At 45.1% G+C, this 20,794-nt stretch overlaps 1 protein-coding gene across 6 annotated transcripts in view; it reads left to right on the forward strand.

The window, feature by feature from the left end:
* Window positions 1-20,794, forward strand: part of WIPF1 (WAS/WASL interacting protein family member 1) — a 53,071-nt gene that overhangs the window by 26,015 nt on the left and 6,262 nt on the right. For 4 of the 6 annotated variants that reach the window (XM_042822634.1, XM_042822632.1, XM_042822636.1 and 1 more), the window contains 5 exons: window positions 12,526-12,614; window positions 13,914-14,043; window positions 16,186-16,362; window positions 17,592-18,359; window positions 19,935-20,147. In XM_042822634.1, the coding sequence (XP_042678568.1) occupies window positions 12,564-12,614; window positions 13,914-14,043; window positions 16,186-16,362; window positions 17,592-18,359; window positions 19,935-20,147 (1,339 nt within the window). In that variant the 5' untranslated portion in view covers window positions 12,526-12,563. Of the gene's footprint in view, window positions 1-8,107; window positions 8,337-10,908; window positions 11,141-12,525; window positions 12,615-13,913; window positions 14,044-16,185; window positions 16,363-17,591; window positions 18,360-19,934; window positions 20,148-20,794 lie in introns of those variants that run through there. The other 2 variants (XM_042822635.1, XM_042822637.1) reach the window with 2 other exon arrangements.

A 20,794-nucleotide genomic window follows, 5' to 3' on the forward strand; every position in this document is an offset into this window, starting at 1 on the left:
CAGAACCCATGCCATTAATATTCACTCTTTCCAACTTCTTTTTGTTCACTAGCTGAGTAAGTACTTGCCATCTGCAGCTGTAAAAGGTTGTTTCCGAAGTGAAATAAATTGGAGCAAAGACTTCTATAATCAGAGACGTGGAAAGCAGGAAGGTGTTTTTTTACTTTGTTGTCCTTGGTTGATTTGGGTTTGACTTGTGCCAGACTTCAAACAAGTCCCCTCTACAGGACATTGGAACCCCTTCCTTATTCCCGTCTGTGTCCTCCCACTTCCAGTGGCACTTGCTCATATAAAGTCCCTCCCAGTACTGGACAGTGATAGATTTGGGCAGTCAGTGGGAGAGCTTTGTGCTGGGAACAGTGTGGTAACTTCGCATTTGTCTCTATTACTTTCATTTTCCAAGAACACGTTATTGAATACTGCAGTATACCAACACAAAAATAGAGGATTTAATCCCTCTCTCAGTAGAACAGGGAACCTAAATTCATAGACTGAGAAGTCTTTAATATAATGTTAGAATTGCTCTGAGCTTAAAAGAACCACGGACTGATACAAAACAGAACTTATACTTTGTCATCTATTACATAATTGCCAAAATAAGTAAAGAAGCATATGTCATAAACAGAGTCTTCAGAAACTGTGCTTAATTATGGAGCTTTTAACTGGACAATGAAAATGTTTGAATAAGTATGGACAGCTTAACTATGCGCCCTGGCTGTGGGTGTTTAAATTGGCACAGTCCACTGCAGATGTGTCCTGTGAGTACCCAGGTGCATATGTGCAAATTTCATAACCTCGACATCAGTTGCAGTGCCAGGGGTAAACACTGAATCCCATGTTTGAGTGTTATCGCACCTCATGGGGCTTTATTTCATGCTGCAAGAGTAGACCAGGCTCCAAGATGTGTGTAAAAACAGCTTTACAAGGCTGTTTTGAGTTGAGTTTTGTTATAGCTGCACTCTAGAAAGTGAATTAAAAGGTAGTTGTGGTTGGTCGGTGTTCCGATCTCCACTTAGCTTATGGTGGTATAAGTGCAAAGAATTATTTGTATTGGTTGGATTTTGCTCTTTGTGTTTTGGCAGCTTGTTTGCAAAATAACTGAAACATCTCTTTGCTGTGCCTTCCTTTTCCAAGTAACTCTTGATGCCTTTTTTTGCCAAAAGACAGCATTGGAAATATTTAACAGAAAAATTCATTCTTGTATTACTCAGGATGTTTTCCAGATTTGACCAAATGGAAATTGTTGGTGATAGGAACAAGGGTGCCACGCCTACATAAGTGTGTAGCATACATACAGCTTTAGACACGGAAGGCTGCAGTCTCTCATGACATATGGAAAAGCATTCTGTGCACTATGGGTTGGTTTTTATTGCTTCACACAGACCCAAACCAAAACCAACCAGAGATCTGCCCTTCCATCAGTCCTTCCCTGAATGGCAATCTGAAAGAGCAGCCCAGAGCTGCAGGCTTCATGCCTGGTGATCTCCATTAACACCACTCCTCCCATTCCAGCTCCCTCATGTGGTTTCAGTCCGTGACGCTGATCTGGAGCTCACCCTGTGCTGGCCAAACAGTCAGCATGTCTCACATACTTACTGCCTTTGCTCCTCCATCCAGGATAGCCTGTGCACTGGTGGTGACCTGCAGGGTGGTCAGCAAACCCCCTAATTCTCTTTGGAGCTGCTCTTTGCAAGAAGCCTACATAGAACAAGGGATCCTTTGCAGGCATTCTGCATGTATTTTCAATTTGGTAGCAGTTCATTTTGTCCTGTAACCAGTCTGGGAGGCAGGGAAGTGCTGGCCAGCTCAAAGCAAGCCATGTGATGGGATCAGCATTGCAGGGGAAGAGAGTTCTTCATCTTCCCTGCCAGTAGGCTGCTTTATTCTCAGAGCCTGAGCCAGCAGTCAATGTAATTTATCATACATATAAACTTTAGCCCCTTTGGACCCTACCTTTCTCTGGCTAAAGGCTCTGTAGGTTTGTGGTGAAACCATAGCAGTTCCTATCAGCTGAGGAGAGCTGATAGATCCTTATTAAAAGTTAGATATGTAAAATCAACCTTCTCTTGATGTAGCAATGAAAGCAGTAGGTTAACACAGTTAATATGGGTATGTTGTAAAATTTGCTGTTTTTTAATAGTGAAGAGGATGGTCTGACTTAGTAGCATTTATACATAATACAAGGAATCAAGCAATATAGAGATAATGGCAACCTTACTTTATTTAGTGGCTGTCTGGTCTATTCAATTTGCACAGGGCATACAGATGTAGTTTTTGAGTTTTCTTACTGTACAATATTTTAATAGCAATAATTTATTGCTTCCTTTATCTGTAGGATAGGATATTCCTCTAGTTGCAGAAGTTTCTTGCTGGCTTCCAACAGGCAAATAATCTGATAGTGCAGAGCCATAACACATTGAACTTGTTTTTAAATGGGTTAAAATGAGACAGCATTTGTTGGGACTGGCAAGATATTAGATGATGATGTGAATTCACGCCTGAAATAGTGTTTTTAATAACACTGCTGCTTTTCTTTTTGTTTTCTGAATGTATCCCTTTCAAACAAAAAACAGGTAGGGTAGGGTGTTGAGAACTCATGAGTCTCTTATCCTCGATTCACCTTGGACTTTGGGGTTTGTTTTGTTTTGTTTTTGTTGGGCAGAGCTTTTAAAGCTCTGTAGATCCCTCTGGAAAGATGATCACCTTTTGGCTGTGGTATCTGGGTAGGTTGGGTTGAGCTCTGGCTGGCTCCAGCATGCAGAAGAGGTAACTGGGAGGGACATGGGGGGCTGTTTGCTAAAGCAGACTCTGTTTCAAATTACTTTTTGCTTCTACTTTTCCCTTGTCTTAGTATTTCCATTCTGATTTTAAAATCCCTTCCACAGATTTGTTTTTATATTGCCGAGAACCTTTTAAAATAATTACTGAAACCATAGCAGCCCATCTGAAAGCTTTCTGAGACTTTACACAAAATACACAGCAGGCCAAACCTCAGAGGGCAAAGGCCCTCTTCCAAGCCAGCGAGAACAGATGCTGAGAGCTGCTTTGATGGCTTGTGCAAATGGACACTTTGTCATCCAGCTCCCTGCATGTGCACATACCCAGTATACATTGCACAGTTTCAGAATGCTTCAGGCTTTAAAAGTGGTATTTGTTTTCAGTAATTGGATTTTAGTTATTTAGTTATTACATACATCATATAAGAAAAAGGTTTCCATTCATAGCTATTCTCAGAGGAGGATCTATAATAAAACACCAATTGTAGTAAATACAAACAGGTATTCCAAGAAATTATATTCTTTTGAATATATTCATTTATACCTTAATAAGCTGAAAAACTGTTTTTCACTTTGCTTTATTCTCAAACTTTTATCAGTCCCTTTGGGAATTAGAAAAGAATTGTCTTGTAACAAGAGTCTGCTATAAAAAGAAAGCTAAACTTTTCACAGTCGTATTATCAAAATAAGCGTTTAAATGGCAAATCAGATGCTATTTTGCAGCTTTTTGCAGGTCAGACAAGGTTAAATGCAGAGTGAGTTCTCATTTAGTATCAAGTCAGTCTGTAAGGTTGTTCTGTTTAGTTCTGTGCAGGTTGTGGCTGTGGTCCTTCCCACCCCAGCCTTACGCATCCACAAGATGGTGTTCTGGGAGCCAGCACCACCAACCTTGACTGCTGAGTACAGCATTCCTCAGATGCATTCTTTACGTGCAAATATGATTCATGACCTCACAAGTGATCGCAAGCTACAGTGCAAAGCCTTGCATGGCAGAGAAAGTCAGGAGATTTCTTGGGATGTGCTCTTAATTGTTAAGTCTGGTCATCCCAAACAGCTCAAACTTTCAGCAAAGTTGTAAGGCACAATAGGTCTCATCCAGCCCCCTCCGAAAACTGGCCTGAGCCTTTCCATTAACTCATGAGACTAAAATCAGACTCTCCATCTCCACCCATTTTAGAGAAGACTTGAAGTCTCAGTGCTTTGCAGCTTCAAATCGTCCAAAATTAACTCTCAGAATGGAAAATATTTTTTTTTCTTTTTAATTAAAATCTCTACCAGACCTAGTCGCAAAACTGATTTATGGGGCTGGCTGCACTGAACAGAGGCTTTTACTGACGGTAATCTGGCTCTGAGGCGGTACTCGTTTCTCTGAGCTGTCTGTGGCTGAGTGGGCTGCCTTACATTACGCAGATCTGGAGCTGTGTTTTGCTTTGTTTTTCCCACACTCTGGACAGATCAGCCTTTGATTGCTCCTCTAAGGACAGGTATTCGAGTTACCTTCTAATTCATGTCGACACCTGGATTGTAAAAACTCTAATGCAGCCTGGCTTGTGTGGTTGTCTTTCCCTGCTGACTGTCCTGGCCACTTAGTGTTTTGTTTGGGCTTTTGATGTGAAATCCGAACTAATCACGCTGTAGTTTTTCAGCATTCTTTTAGGAATATTGCAATATTTACGTAGAGTGGGATTGGAAAACAGTGTTTTAAATTCATTCCATGTGTCTGGCCCTGATGTGCCTCAGATATTTCCCCTTTAGAGGGAGTCGCCACTGTAATACTATTTTATAGATGCTGGCTTTAGTAGGCCAGTCACAGTTCACTGCAGGTTTAGTAAGAATTATCTGATCATGATAAAGAAAACACTTTATATTAAAAAACCCTATTGGAAAACTAAAGCCAGTTGAATTCTAGACTTAGGCCTATGGAGGAGTAATAATATAATTTGACAGCGTGAGATCCTTGATCTTTTCCTGTGTGCCTTTATTATAGTAAAATCCTTTCTACCTGTCTTCCTCTTGATCAGAACAAGATGATGATTGAGAACAGCTCAGTAACAGCCCTGTAGCTACTGTTCCCTGGGCATGGCAGAGAATGCAGTAGAGGTCCTGAAGCTCCTGCCATGTAATGTATACCTCCAGACAGGAGCCTTTTAACCCAGCCTTGGGGCTGACAGGTGGAGAAGCCCCTCACTTTGCAGGCATCACTGTACAGTGGACCTGTGGCACCCTGGTGTGCAACCTCAGTCAGCAGAAGTCCTCCGGCAGCATCCCAGAGTTCCCTTACCGAATTTGGTTCCTCTCACTTATTTCTGTGCTGGCTGAAAGTTGCAACAGTTCAGACTAATTCCTAATTCCTGATACTTTTTGGCCTGTTGTACTACAAAACAGTGGAGAGAAGGGGAAAAATTGTCTTCCAGGCTTCTGTCACTTTGATTCAAATGGCAGAATTTCCTTCTTGCTTCACAAAGCAAACAAGTGGTCAGATGTGCAGCATCCTAAAATAACAGAGAAAGAGCCCTATATGTTTTGTGTACTTGGGTTTATGCTGTATGTAGTATGTATTTGGGTTGAAAGTCAAAATCCAAGGAAGCCAGTGTAAAAAAGATGTTATTTTTCCCCTTGTTAATAAGGTTGGAAAGCTGAGCAATACAGTGTGGTGAGGATATGTCCACAAGTTTGCTGCTGGCAGAAGTCATCCTATTCTTCAAGTGGATAACTTAGCATAGTGCGCTTTTTTATGAGTTAGAGTTAATTGAAGTTGGAGGCAGTTCTGAAAAGCCTTAACTTCTGAGCCACACTGTTCACCCTACCAGCAGCTCCTTGTGCCAAAAGCCACTAACGTTTCTGGGAGAAGGCTGTGTGGCACAGTCCATGCTGTTGAGCATCCTCTGACGCCAAGTGACCACTTCCGCAGTAACGGGACATTGGAAAAAGCAGCCCCAGCAGAGAGAAGTTCTTAGACTGTGTATTAGGAACAGCATTTTATGAACACAGCGTGCACAAGGAGAAACGGATAAGGAAGTAGGATGGAGAAAGACAGCAGATCCTTGTTCCCCTCTGTTATGCTGTGCCCAGGTGGACAGTGTATCCCTATAGCCTCTAGAGCACCAAAACAAGCTTCCCTTTCTTTAGGACTGTGTGCTGAGGCTTACTTACCTCAACCCTGTGTGAATCCCACATTTGCTGTGTCGGGCAGCGTGCCTAGGATAATACAGTCTTTTGCATTGTTTCAAACATTTGTGCTGGCCAGAAGCTGTTTTGGATGATACACGATTGAATGTTGTAGACAACTGTGCTCTGGACAGCTGAAGGAAGGGCTCAGATACTAGCAGCTTGGTCCTTAAGCATCACTTTTGCCTAGGAGGGAAGTTGTTTGCTGCTGGGCATTTCTTTATCGAGGGTCTGGGGGAAAAGGCTTCTCTTCCATTGGGAGGAAGTGAGCTGCAGGGTCATAGGTGGTGTCCCGCAGGCACCAGGGCTGGGATATGTCCCATAATTGGAAACGCCCTGGCTGCGTCGGCTCCACCTCCTACTGGGGATGGCGCCTGGGCACGTGTGCTCCTTCTGGATCAGCAATGAGCTGATGGTAGAGACCATCTCCCAGAGTCCCAGCAGGCAGAAATATTTCTTTAAGTAGTGGCTGAAAGAAGTTCCAGCAGCATGGGCTAGATGGCAGTGACTGCTATTTTGAGAGAGGTATTTTCTGCTATAGTGTGTTTGCTCTTAAGTTGTCATCTTTTCTCAAGTCAACATCCAAACACTTTAAATGTTCAAAAGCTTTGCTTTTTTTTCTTCCAAGTAGCAACTGTAGCAGTGACCAGGGCAGTCCTCCACAGCTCGCCGCTGCCAACGATCTTCCACGTATCTTGAAAAATATGTCACTGAGAAGAAAAAAACTTCTTGAAATACTTGGATTAAAACAACATTCTGACACCACAGTGGCCTAGTTCTTAGCAGTAATTTTCCATGGATGCAACCCTGCTGGCTCTTTGCAGCAGAACTCCTGGGTGACAGAGGAGGCCTGCTGCATACAACTTGCCCATGGGCAGCAAGCACACGAGGCTGCTCTTGGCATCCCATGGCTGTGCACTGGCATTTGTCCATGACAAAATGGACTTTCTGGAGATGGAATCTCCACAGAATTTCTCTGGGCCTCATGCGTGTACAGTCGTTTATCTTGTCAGCTTCTCTTTAGACCGTCCAGTTCTCTACAAATGGTTGCAAGGGTGAAATGTTGGTGCGTCCTCTCCTACCTCAGCTTCCTCTGTGCAGGATGAGAAAGCCGACCTCCTACCTTGTGGGCCTGTAACCCCTGCACCAAAAGCAGTGCAGTTTCAGTGAAAACCACCCCTAAAAGAGCAGTTAAAGGACCCAGAAACACTGAGAGGAACATTTCAGGTGTCTCTTGCCTTCTTTATCCCAGTTAAGAGGAAGAAGACCTAGTTCTGCTAAAGCTGACTGTGGGGTGGGTACAAAGCATCCCAAAGGTGTCTCAGTCCCATCTGTATGGGGTCACTTCAGCAACTGTCAGAAGCTTTGCCAAATTTCTGTGTGTGTGAGTGACAGGCCGGGGAGGCTCTAAATATTCCTCCTCTATCATCTAGGGGAATTCCTCTGCGGTTCGTTCAGGTAGCTTCACACTGCAATGCATTTGTTGTCCATGTCAAACCTTTTAGGGGGGTTAAAACCGTCTATATATTTATACATATTTACAAGTTTCTATTTTTATAGAAACTGAGCTCTTGCTTTAATAAAAAGAGAGAAGCACATGCCATGTTTTTCAGGTAGCAGTTACTGACGTGATTTTGTACAGGGTGGGTACCTTTGGCATCCCCTGGAGCTCTTCTTACACACATCCCTGCTCTTGCACTCCTGCTGCACAGGACTGAAGCGTGGGATGTGTGTGCTCCCGGTGTCAGGCCCACCAAGGGCAAGGGGAGAAGCAAGGGATGTGGGCGAATCAAAGCAATTCAATAGTTGTGTATTCTGTTAGACAATAGTTCATGAAAAAATATTTTTGTCTGTGTGGAGCTGATTTTTTTCCCCCATGGAAAAACAGTTGTTTTTATAGTGTTTCCCAACTATTTTGTCACGTGGTTAGTTTGCTGTCCTTTCTGTTCTGAGAGCTACCTTAGCAAAATGGTTGGTGATCAAGCCTGATTTTCTCATATTCACAGTTAACTTTTTGTAAGTGGAAGCAATACATTTGGAAAGAACCACATTGATACTGTTTTAGATTTTGAACCCTTTTACACAGAGGGACAATCAGCACTGAATTGGTGACTGCATATTTTTCCCCCTTGAGTTCTATCGTTTCTGTTTTATTTCTGCAGTTGTTTGTTCCTTCCTCTTTTTCTGCTTGGAAATTAATCATGCAGGAAGCGATTAACCGCAGCGAGCTGTCTGTCTGCCTGTGACTCAGTGCGTGCGAGGGGTGCCTGGACCGCCTCGAAATGGCTGACTGCAGGCGAGCCCTGCAGCTGCAGCCCAGTTGCTCACGCTGTGCATCCCACATGAGATGTCCTTCTTTGGCACATGTCGCGCTCAAAGGAAATCTCTGAGGTACTAAATTGAACTGAAATGCCCAGAACTTGTGTTTTGATGTAGTGCCTCTTTTACATGTGGGTTGCTTGGCAGGGCAAGGGCTCTTTGCCAAATGTTATACACTCTGGTTTTCCCCTGAGCTTTGTTTTTTTGGGTTTTTTTTCGGGTGCAGTTAGTTCTTATCAAAATGTGTTGCATATCATAACATGCTCCATCTTTGGAGCCCAGAGGCTGGCATTTTGGTGATAGCTACCTTAATTCTTGCTGCTGCAGTACCGGGATTTAAGCCTAATGTTTACATACAGTGATGATAGTGGACACTACTGACTAGAAAATGCACAAGAACATGTGTACCGAGTCTCAAAGTTCTGATGCTCCTTCCAACTTTCTTTTGAAATGAGTTCTTTTTCAATACCTTGTGACATTGGTTGATACAAACAGCTCTGTTGTTAACTCAGTAGGTAAAATTTATTAGCTATTATTGTATTTTATGGTGTCAGCTGTTAGCAATTGGAGTTAATGTATGTTCCTTAAATTAGGCTCTTTCACACTGATTGAGTGCAAATAATGAACCTTGAATCCATTGCTGACACACAAGACAAAAGCCAAAGCTTCCCTCTAGCTGCAGAGTTGCTCTTAGCATCCTGGGACTCCTCTGTGCTTTGCGCAAAGCAGTGGTGAATGAAGCACAGCGGCAGGACTTGAGTCCAGTGTTACACTATGCACAGTTGAGTTAGAGCTTCAAAAGCAGCAGGTGCTATTTGTTGCTGCATTTTGAGTTTCTGATGCTCTTTTTTTTTTTTTTTTTTTTCTCTCAGCAGCAGGAGCAGAGCTGTGCTTTTATCAAACTAATATCGCTATTAGTTTGATTTGTCCACCAAAAATTACTCTAAGTTGTCACATCCTTTGCAGCAGACCTTTTCCAAGAAAATATCACTGAAAAGATCACAGCTTCAGAGCAAGAGCACTGTGTGTAAACAATTTGAGGCCAGTGCTGCCAAAGTTTGACCTGTCTCAGAAACTTGCCTGATGCCTGCAAAATGCCTTTTGCCAGCCCTCCTAGCAGCTGAATCACAGGCTATAGGGTTTGTTCAGCAGCAGCTGGACAATAAGCTGGCCAGTGTACAGCTGCATCTCTGGCTTCCACCCATTCTGCTGATAAAGCCCTTTGGTACCAGAAATGCTAGCTGGTAGGCAGCTGGCACTGCAGGCACAGTGAGAGGCATCCTTCTCAATAGGACAGGAGTGGAAACTAGATACGTGTTAGGGTAGATCTATAGATACGGGAGTTGCTCTGATAGTAATGCCTCCTGTTTTATTATGTTGGCCCATGGTGTCAGGCAAATGTCAATGGTATGGCAGTAGAGGTTGAACCTTCCCACCAGTATCCCATTACATGGTGTTGCCATGTGACAGATGGCAGCGGAAGGGCAGTTTGACAGAATGGTGTCTGACATGGAAGCGCATATGGAGCAAAGGTGTGGAATTGAATTCCTCCATGCAGAAAAAATGATACCCACTAACATTCATTGATGCTTGCTGAATGCTTATGGTGACCAGCCAGTGGTGATGAGCACAGCGAGGCAGTGGTGTATTTCAGCAGTGGTGACTGCAAGGTGAAAGATGAGCCACGTTCTGAGTGGCTATGCACATTTTTATGAGCACAGCATGCAGTATCTTGTTCATTGCTGGCAAAAATGTGCAGTTGATGGTGGCGACTACGTTGAAAAATAATATTCTGTAGCAGAGAATGTGCTCTATCAAAGAGTGTTATTGTGCTCTTTGTATCTGTTGTAGTTTCCATGGCTATGAATAGGAGGCATTACTTTCAGACTGATTGCATGTGTATTTATGTATCTATATGTATCTATACACATACATATCTATACAGCTACGTATAGAAAGAGGTACATACATCTTTACTAGGTAGATATTGATATTTCCCTGGAGGAAGGGATAGGCAAGCAGGAGGCACAGTGCTTTTCTTCCCCTTACCTCCTTGCAAGCAATGTGTCAAGGAAGGTCTTGGAGTGGTAGAATGCTTTCACGGGCAGTGGCTCCTTCTTAGAGAGCTCAGGCTTTGAGTGCTACTGTGCTCCTCCTCTATTCCCACCAATTTCTTATGAAGCTGACCCAAAACAACCCAGTGAAGGAAAGGAAGGAGAAAAGAACAGCACAAACATGCAGAAAGCAATAATTTAACAAACAGGGAGGTAGGCAAGTTATACATTTGCAAAAATGCTGTTAGTTGAAGAGCACACTGTTGATCAGCTAGCTGGCTTGCTGCACGCAGCTTTGAGCTGCCTTAAGAAATTAATTTAAAAGTCTGATAAAAAACAAATTTTATCCTCCCTTCTCAAGGAGCTTCTCTTGGCACATGGAGCACCAAGAAGATTCAGGAGGGGGCGTTTTCTGGACTGCTTCAGCCTCTTACCAGAGCAATGCAGAGAGCAGCTTCTCGTTTTGATCAGTTGAAGGAGTTAAAAGTGAAGTAGCTTACTGGCACAGTTACACTAGAGACAACTGCAGCTGTGAAAAGACTGTGTTAAGAAACAGGATGGTTGTGGTCTGCTGAAAGAAATAATTTTCCTGTTGACTATTTTTTTAAACAGGAAGTTGAACAAAGCAGCATTAGTCTTAGTTCTTTTAATAGAGTTCAGATTTTAAGTACTGAATTTAGGATAATAAGAAAGGATAGGGCTCAGCAGAGTTTTGTGTGGGGACTGATTGCAGGGAACTCAGAAGTCTGAAGTGCAAGTGGATTCTGGCAGATCCTGGGAACCTGAAAGCTGTGCCTCTCTGGTGACGCCTCCATAGGAGAGGTAACTCCTGCAGGATGAGTGGGTGGGAGACTTGTGTCAGTTTGCAGGGTTTGTGACTGTGGTGTTTGCACAGTGCTGCACAGACTTGGCTTCACACAGTTTCCTCTTTGTCAGTCTGTCCATCCATCAGCTTCCTCTCTGCTCTGCTTGTGCTTTCTCAGTAACAGGAGCAACAGCATCTGCAGCAGGGGAAAATAAAACCTCCACACACCAGAGATAGTGGTAATGCCTTGAGCCTGCCCCATGCCACTCTGCTCTGAATTCCTTGTCAGCTTGAGCTAGGGGTGATGTGCTCATTTCCTTTCCAAGCCCTCTTCTCCTTGAAAATTTGACATGGGATGCTCTGCACTTCTGCACAAGCTCAGGGCTGAGCCTGTCAGAAGGTCCCTCAAAGCACAAGTATTTTTAGGGGCAGGCAGCATAGCAAACTACTGAAATGTCTCAGCACCATCAGGAAAACCCCTGAGCTTCCAGTGGGTACAATTCCTGCTACCAGTGTGCTAAAATGCCACTAACAGACCTTGTGACTTGGAGAAGGAAAAAAAAAAAAAGTCCACTGTGATTTTCAGTTTCAGTGAATTTCTGCATCCTGCGTGTGCCTGTCCTGGAATTACTGGAGTTACGTGCGGGGAAAAAGCAGGAGCCTGGTCTCAGGCAGCAGAGCTGAAGAAGTGGTCTCTGGCTGCCAGGCTTTCCCCTGCACAGCAGCTTGCTTGTTCTTCCTCCTCAGGGAACATGCACAGAGCATGGCTGCATTTGCTGCTTCTGAGAAGGAGGGTATATTCAGAGGTGGTGGTGGAGTCTGGCTTCTTGAGAGCAAGCTGGAAGAGGAGGTGCATGAGTCTTTCCTGGAGGTCTGCCTTTGCACCATACCCAGAACAGTGAGGGGGTGTTGTCTTCCAGCAGCTGAAAGATTTCAAAAGGTCAACATCCCTTTCTGAGTACCATCCTAAAGGGATAGAGCCTTGCAGAAATAGAGGTTGATGGTTTACCAAAGAGGTTAACCTGCCATAATTCCACAGGAACAAGATTGTTGGATTAAACAGAGTTCAGTTTTGTATTCTATTGTTGCATGTGACCGCATTACATTTTTGTGCATTGCCAGAGCAAAAGACTATGCAATGGTTGTGTGTGTACAGAACTAGGTATGTGTTTCTTAGAGTTTGCATGGCTATGGAGATCGTGCAGGGAACACCTATTTAAGGATGTAGCTTTTATCCATACAATTAAACATGATGTGCTTTTAACAGACTGCTTAATCTTAAAAAAAAAAAAAAAAAAAAAAGATAAGCCTGCTAGATGCGGGATTGGTTTGAAGAAATACCTCCCAAAAGTGACAGATTTATTAATCTCTGGGTCTTTGCATTTTGTGTTTTGCTGTGCAGATTTCTTAGCAAGATCAGCTGGAGCTCATCCTTTCACCATGCCTGTGCCTCCCCCTCCTGCACCTCCGCCACCACCAACACTGGCCTTGGTAAGTCTTACAGGAGGTGGATGCACTGTATATGCTGTCCTATTTGCTGCTTGTCCTGTTGAAAGGGACGTACAGATACACTGATGGATGATGGTGTGTTTGTATCTGCGTTGTTTTCCTGCATTTTGTATATGGTTGATTGATTCCTGCAAGAGGGTCCATTGCTTCCATTCCCTTTCAGTGCCCATGTGGATGTCACTAGCCACATTCACTTCCTCTTCTACCCATACTGGTTGTTTGCCTTGGAGCGTGGATCTTGGGTGGGGAGGCACAGCTTGTCTAACTGGGAGGAACTGAAGTCTTGCTTTCCCCTTGTCTTTCCCCAGCCATGCACTCTCACTTTCTCCTTTGTCCCTCTCTAACACATATTGTGACCTGGCAGTGAACTGATCAGAGCACCTGAGGCAAAAAATAATCTCATTTTTTACTTTTTATAAGGATAGTTCTTAGCCAGCTTAGCTTTCTCAGCCAGTCTGTGGTATGAAGGTATGAGAACCACTGCTGGCACAGCATAGTGGGTGAAACTACGCTGGACCTGGTTTCAATCAGCCTAAGCTGGAACAGAGCCTGCCCTGGGCTGTGTTTGCTCTTCATCAGGCAGACAAGAAAGAAAAAGCTTCTGGAAATGCTGTTGTAGAGTACTCAAATGTTTTCATACCAAAGGCCTAGCTGGTTACCTAGATTGACAGCATGACATAGTCTTTCCCTCACTGCCCACCACAAGCAAAATACAGGCTCTGTGCTTGGACCCTCCGTGGCAGCTCTCACTAACCTTCATGAAACTTCTGTAACACTGTTTTTTTTTCAGGAACCACCATTTCCTGGAAGAAGTAACCATATATAGATGTGCGTGTAGCCAGAACTCCATCTTTCTTCTGGTTTATCTAGAACTTGTGTATTTCGAGTTTCACTACGACTTTCAGAAATGTCCGTCTTTTTTCTGTAATCAAACTGTGTTAGTAGTTTGCCCAGGCTCAGTCTCCAAAACAGTAATTTTCCACAGATGTGCTTTGGCTTTAAAAAATCAGAGACTCTTGAATTAAAAAAAAAAAAAAAAAAAAAAGTTAAATTCAAACAAAAGTGTTCTGTTTCCAGTAAACTGCGAGTAGCAGCAGTGCCTGGAGTCAGTAACAAGGACAGCTACTTATAGCATAATTCACAAAACCAGATATGGCATACTACCATAGTGGGTTGTGATAATAGAAATTAAGGTCTAAGGTAACTACCATATTGGAGCAGAACTGTGCATCTAAAATTTGAGGTTTATTTTACCTCCTCATTTTTTATTTTATTTTGCAGGCAAATACTGAAAAACCAACTCTAAGCAGGTCAGAACAGGCAGGGCGAAATGCTCTATTATCTGATATCACCAAAGGAAAAAAGCTAAAGAAGACTGTTACTAATGACAGAAGTGCTCCAATTCTAGACAGTAAGTATGATTCTGCATGGCTGAGTTTGTGTACTTAAATGGTTCTATATATCTGAATGCAGAAAATTATGTATCTCTCATTGGATGAACTGCCATTGAAATGCAGGTAAAACAAAATGCCCAGAGCTGATATACACAAAAATAGATTCTGCTTTTTGTGGATTAAGTGAGCTGAGAAATCAAGTACTGCTTATGAAATGTGGTTTCCTCTCTTACTCTCATAAGGCAATTCATTTTCTCATTTGCTTAAACCAGAACACCATGGAAACCCTACTAGGAGACCTGCTGAGAAGCTCCAGTAACTCAGGGAGAGAAATTCCTTTCAGTACTGAGGACAGCGGGGAGAAGAAAGTGCACAAAAATAAGGGCAGCCATGGCATGGCACCATTGGCGTATTAATGGACCCATAGTGCTGGAAGCAGTCGGAGCCACAGCTTCAGCCAGGTGCTGCTGTGCTGCACGTAGCCTGGCTGCCGCCAGAGCAACTCAGCGGTGTTATCTTTTTGGCTGAGCCTCATTGCTCAGCCTGCCAGGCAGTGCCCTGGCACAACACAGTAGCTTAGCTTGCCTGTGAAGAGGAGATCTTCATCCAGCTGAGCTGCTGCTGGCTCTGCCTACACACCATGGCATATGCTGAGAGAAAGCTGCAAAAGCCCCCATAGCAAAAATCAGGAGGAAAGAATAGAAACAGGCAGTAGGCAAGGAACAAAGGCCTGCTGTGGCGGTGGCACAGCATTTATTGCCTAGGGAAAGAAGAGATTTCTACAGACAGATTAACAAATGTGATACAACTCAGTCTGGGTCTGGCCATGCAATTAAAGGCTGGACTGTGGTAGAAAGGTGATGAGGAAAGAAGGAAACACCAACAGACATGTGACCAAATAGGAATTTAAAAAAAGAAATAGGTACAGTCTATCATCAGCCAGATATTTAGCTTTCAACACTTGAGTTACATGTTCTAGCTATTCTCATGAGCTGGAGTAAAGAAGTTAAGGGGTTTAAAGGAAGGCTAAACGGTAAGATTCAAATGATACAATTTATTATCTTGTTTACGTGAATTAACAAATCATGAAGAAAGACAAAAACATAGTTAGAAGCATTTCTCCAGAGGTTCACACCCTGTGTGAGTCAGAGAACTGAGCTAACATGCTTAAGAACAGAGGGATGATGTGAAACATTCCCCCATGAACACATTCTTCCTCCTTTTTTCTGGGTGGGATTATTGGAAGTGCTTTTCATCTACAGGTTTTAATTACTTTACAGTCAATGAAATTTCTACCCACCCAAAGTTGTGGAAATCAAGAGGCCAAGAAATTAAGCAATTGGGTCTCAGCCACGTAGCCTGTCATAGAACTGATGGGAACTGATCTTCACAGATATCCCAACCTGTGGGCCTACTCGTTTTGCAGTGATGTTCTAAGTAGGGTTCTTCCCTGTATTTATCACTGAAAATGCTTTCATTGCACTTCTAGTGCCTTGACACTGTCACGGCACAAATGTTGAGGAGGGACACCAGCAGTGGGAAACATTAGAGAAAAACAGGAGAGGAAATGGGACTGATAAAATAGTTCCTTTATATTGGAACAAAATGGCAGCTAATGATCATCTCACTGCATTTCTGGGCATAGAGGAAAGTCATCAGAAATAAAATCTCTTCCATGCATTCACCAGAAGTGCCCCCCAAGGGGAAGAACACCTCTGTCTTTCTCTCTCATTCCTCATTTTATGTCCTTCACGTGACATAGGGAGAAATGAAGGTGAAAGAGAAGATAACAATGGTATGAAGAAATGGAAAGCAGCTATGCAGATGTTAACAAAGACAATATGATATTCTCAGAGGCTCCATCCATTTTTCAGTTTCAGATTCTCCAGAGTGACTGTTTCTCTGCTTTCAAGTCCAGAGCAGCCGAAAGGAAAGTGATGGCTTAGTAGAACTCAGTAGCTATGTTTATTGCTCCACCTCTTCCATGGCACAGTAGTGGTAGTGATGGCTGTGACATCCAGCCTGAACAAGGGCTTGCTTAAGTGTTTTGAAAGCTTCTTCTTTTATCCCCACTTACAAGTGTTGCTGTAATGAAAGAGAATACTTTGTAGGATCAGCCTCACTTCTCTGCATAACATGGGGGACTTTTTTCCCAACAGAACCCAAGGGAAGCAGTGGAGGTGGCAGTGGCTTTGGAGGAGGTGGCAGTGGCAGTGGTGGGGGTTTTGGCGCTGGCAGCGGTGGTGGCGGCTTCAGTGGTGGTGGACCACCTGGCCTAGGAGGCCTTTTTCAAGCAGGAATGCCAAAGCTCAGATCTGCTGCGAGTCGAGATGCTGGTAAGAAAGATCTTGCAATTTCAGTGCAAACAAGTTACACGACACATTATTTACATTAATTACAAACCGCAGCAATAAATTACCTGCTGGGATTGAGAATGTCTTCAGACATCTTAGGCTATCAAGAAATGAAATTTTTGTCTTGAATCTTGTTTTATTCTTAATGGTAGGATTTATGAAGGGGAAGTGAGACCCCTCTTTCCACTCCTCCCAGTTATTGGTGAAAACTAAAGATCTTGGCAGTGTTGAGTGGCTGCCTGCAAAGTAGAGTGAGGTCCTCCTTAGCTGTGGATGTGCAGGACCAGAGGGGAGACAATAGGATTCTGGATTATTTCTCCCTTCTGTACCAGAAAAAAAGATCAACTTTCCATTTGGAAAGTACATCTGCGTCAGCTCCTCAAGAGTGTGATTTACCACTTAGGGTGAAGGAGGCATCCCAGCTGGCTGCTGCATGTGCTGCACTTGGAGGGCACACTCTGTGTTCTTCTAGCTGGCTAAACAGCTGCCCAGAGCCCCGTGCCCCTTCAAACAAAGGAGATCTGCAACTCCTGAGTTTCCTAAAGCTAAGGATGTAGCATTTCACACAGGAGGACTGGACAACAGGGGTCATAAAATACTATGAATCCTGCATATTTTATGGACTAATGTAATTTTTCAGCCCATTTGTACAAAACAGTCTCTTGGAGCTAGTATTTTCTATTGTGTCATAGTCTATTTTGGGAACATGTATTAATGCAAAAGTTCCTGGCACAACAGGACAGTGTTTCTTCAACTGCAAGGCTGGCTGCCTTCTTGCTGACATACACAAGTACATAAGTAGCTCACAAATATTAGAAAGGGCTGCAAAGCCCTTTTGCTGGACAGCAGTTGTTAAGTTGCTAAATGGTTAAATTGTCAATGCTACAGCTCCTTTTGCTTTTGAGTTGCTGGTATCAAATACTTGTTCTTCACCAGTTCTTTTCTTCCCTCCCAATGTTACTGCTTGCTCCATGAAGGCTGTATACTTTCGCTGCCTTGCAGTCACTTGAACCCCACAGGCCATTCCTCTTGACCTGGAAGGACCTAGCTGCTGTGATACAGATCCCAAATAGCACTGAGATTTGCTGCCAGCTGCTCTGCAGAGCGTCCCCGAACACTTGGGCAGCTGTGTCCCAGCGCAGTGTTGCTATGTGAGGAGGGCCCTCTCTGGTTGCTGATGCCGTCTCCCTGTCTCTCTTCTTCCTGCCCAGATGCTGGGGCAGCCCGCCCACCCGCACTGCCGCCTGGAGCCCGCTCTGCAGCTGCCAAGCCATTCTCAGCACCGAGCGGCCCGCCTCGCTTCCCAGGGCCACCGCTGGGGCAGCGGAGCCCAGCTGCTGACCCACAAAGGAGCCGCCTGCCGCCACCCAGGCCCGATGTGGGTTCTAAGCCTGATGCCACACCGCCACCGGTGCCCAGCACGCCCCGGCCCATTGCCTCCAATCTGCACAGCCGGGGTTCGACGCCAGTGCCTGTCCTCAACCGCCAGCCCAGCCTGGGGCCGACGCCACCGCCATTCCCGGGCAGCCGAGGCGCAGGGTCAGCTGGCTCCCTGCGGCAGCCCAGCCCAGGCCCAGCAGCCCCCTACTCGGGCAGACCACCACTGCCACCCACACCCGGCCGCTCACCAGTGGATGAGAAGCCGCCGCCGCCGCCACCTCCCTCTGGGCACCGGCCACCTGCCAGCCGGGACATGGCCCTGCCGCCGCCACCACCGCAGAACAACAAGCCGCCCGTGCCCGCTTCACCGCGGCCACCCCTCGGAGTTCCTGCGCCCCCGCCACCCCCCAGCAGGCCAGGGCCGCCCCCCGTGCCCCCTGGTCCCGCCAGCAGTGATGAAATGCCACGACTGCCCCAGAGGAACCTGTCCCTGGTGCCCCCTGCTGCGCCCAGCTCTGGGGGCGGCCGCTCCGGACCTTTGCCACCACCGCCCAGCGAGAGGCCCCCTCCGCCCATCAGGGATCCCCCCAGCCGAGCAGGTAGGGGCTGGGGCATGGCGCTGTTGGGCACAAGGGATCCTGCAATTGAGAAATGAAGGCTTGTGGGCACCACCGTAGCTCAAATGACGTTACTGTGCATTCCCAACTAACTCACAGATCTAGGTTTTGTGTAGTTGTGTAGGGCAGGTTTTGTGTAATTGCTGTAACAAGAAGGGGCTGCCCACCAAATCCTTTACCAACAGGGACCTGTTTTACCCAGCTGCCGTGAAGTGACAACATTCATCTTCCTGAGTCAGCCAGTGTGAGTTAATGGTAGTGTTGTCATGAATGGAAAGCCCGGCCTCCTACGTGTTGGAAGGCACAAACACAACAAAATACAAATTACTTTAATAGAAGGCCAATCTGACAGTTGTTAAACAGGAGGCAGTTGCTGCAGTGTGACTAACTGTCATTACCTGCTAGACACAGATTCAGGATGAGATGAAAGTAGCGTTGTCTCCATCAGGTTATTTCATCACATGTTTTGTCCTCTGACAACCACTGTAACTTTTAAGAGTTGCTCCTCGTGTGCCTGATGCTTGTGGAGCTGGAGGAGCTGGGGCACAAATGGGCCCCATAGCACAAGGAAGCTGCACCTCACTGCACTCGCAGAGGCTTGGCACATGGCTGCCTGGCTGCAGGAGTCATCTCACGTTTGTTGGGGAGCACACAGCAGTTCTGCAGAGTACAGTTGTGACTTTGGACACTGCAGGAACTTCTCCTGTGACAACCTCTGCTTCCACAGGAGATTCCTGTTTAGCTCTTTTCTGATGCAGATTTTAGTAAATGTACACTGCCTTTCTGCTGAGTCAATGAGCAGAAGGAAGCTAGAGATATAAATTATAAATGTAAATACTGTTCTGCAATGGTTTGAGGTAGATGATGGGTTTTAATAAGGTTTAGGGAGAGAAACCATTCTGGTTTTCTAGTATGTGTCTGTAACTAGATTTCATCAGAACAAGGAAGCATTTAGGAAAATGAACATAATTGTCAATTGCCCAACTGCACTAAGCAGAGGTGCTGAGACCTTTGGCCGTGTGCAGCCCTCCACGCCCTCTGCGTGGCCTCCTCCTGTCCAAGCTGTAGTTTCCTCTCCTGTCCCAGTTTACTGCTGCTCAGGGAACGTCACTTTCCCACCCTGTGTGGGCTGTGCATTCATGTTGCCATGCAGAGCTTTTCTGCTTCACTGTGAAGACACATGGGGAGTTGGTGGGGTATGGGCTGGATCCCCACTCTACAAAGTTCCTGCTATAACTGCTCATTGAGGAAAATGTGATTTAGAGTGGTTTGAAATTGGCTTCAAGGGCCAGCACCTCTACAGAGTGACTGCAGCTGAGGGAGGCAGGAATGTGAGTGCTGAGCTGTGTTTGTGTTTGGGTATACCTGCTCCTCTGACCTCTGCAGGCTGTGGGCTCCCCATCAAACCCAGGGAGCAGGGAGGTGGGGTCTGCTCTTCCCAGGGACCCTGGCCTGTGTTCTGTTAGTGAGAGGCCATAGGACACGGGCAGCAGTGTGCCACTACAGCACAATAAGGGGCAAACAGCGTTTTTGTGCTTGTCTCTATTCTCTCTTCAGGCCCCCTGCCACCACCACCTCCCATCAGCAGGAATGGAAGCACCTCAAGGGCTTTACCTGCTGCTCCCCAGCTGCCTTCCCGGGCTGGGCTGGAGAACCAGAGAGGTGGGCCCCGGCCACCGCTTCCCCCAGACCGGCCGGGGACAAGCGCACCACCACCACCACCACCGCCTTCATCAGCACTCCGGAATGGCTTCCAGGACTCAGGCGACGGTAAGCTGTGCTCCCAGCTACTTGCCCTCATAGAAATTGTGTAGCTGCTTTTGGCCTTAACGTGGCAAAAAAGTGTGGGGTAGAGGATAGAACAGGACTGCAAAGCTGTCAATATAGGCTTAAAAATAACCCTTTGAAATATAGTCTGAAAAAGAATAACAATAAAAGAAGAAAGAAACGCTTCTCCGTACTTAGCTTTGCTACAGTGCATGAAGAAGTCCTAAGGGGATTGTTCTGGCTGCAATGTGAATTCAAGCCATAGCTACACTAGAACTCCTTGTAAGTCAGAACAAGTTAGATGATGACTCAAAAACTGAAAGCTGAAAGACAGAGGAGGGAAGAGGTTGTCAGAACACTGCTGAAGATGTCAAGTTTCTCTCTCCTTGCTGATGTTTCTTGAAAAGGTGAGATTCAAGATAGCTGAGTTTTAAAGATTCATTATGCTTTTCTTTTGAGTTGTCATTTACAAAGGATAGATGCATCTTTTGGCTAATTATGGATGGCTATGGAAGTTGATATTTCTGACATTTATTAGGAAAAGCAAGCAGAAAATTAAACTGTAACTCACACCTTTGAATCATCTTTGCACTTCAGATAAGGCAGATGGGTTTCAAATGTATTTTTTTTCCCTGAGTGGTTTGCAGGTT

The sequence above is a fragment of the Centrocercus urophasianus genome, unplaced genomic scaffold (genome assembly GCF_019232065.1).
Source record: "Centrocercus urophasianus isolate 14NV4802_14NV808 unplaced genomic scaffold, USGS_Curo_1.0 seq_20, whole genome shotgun sequence".
Classification (NCBI taxonomy): domain Eukaryota; kingdom Metazoa; phylum Chordata; class Aves; order Galliformes; family Phasianidae; genus Centrocercus; species Centrocercus urophasianus.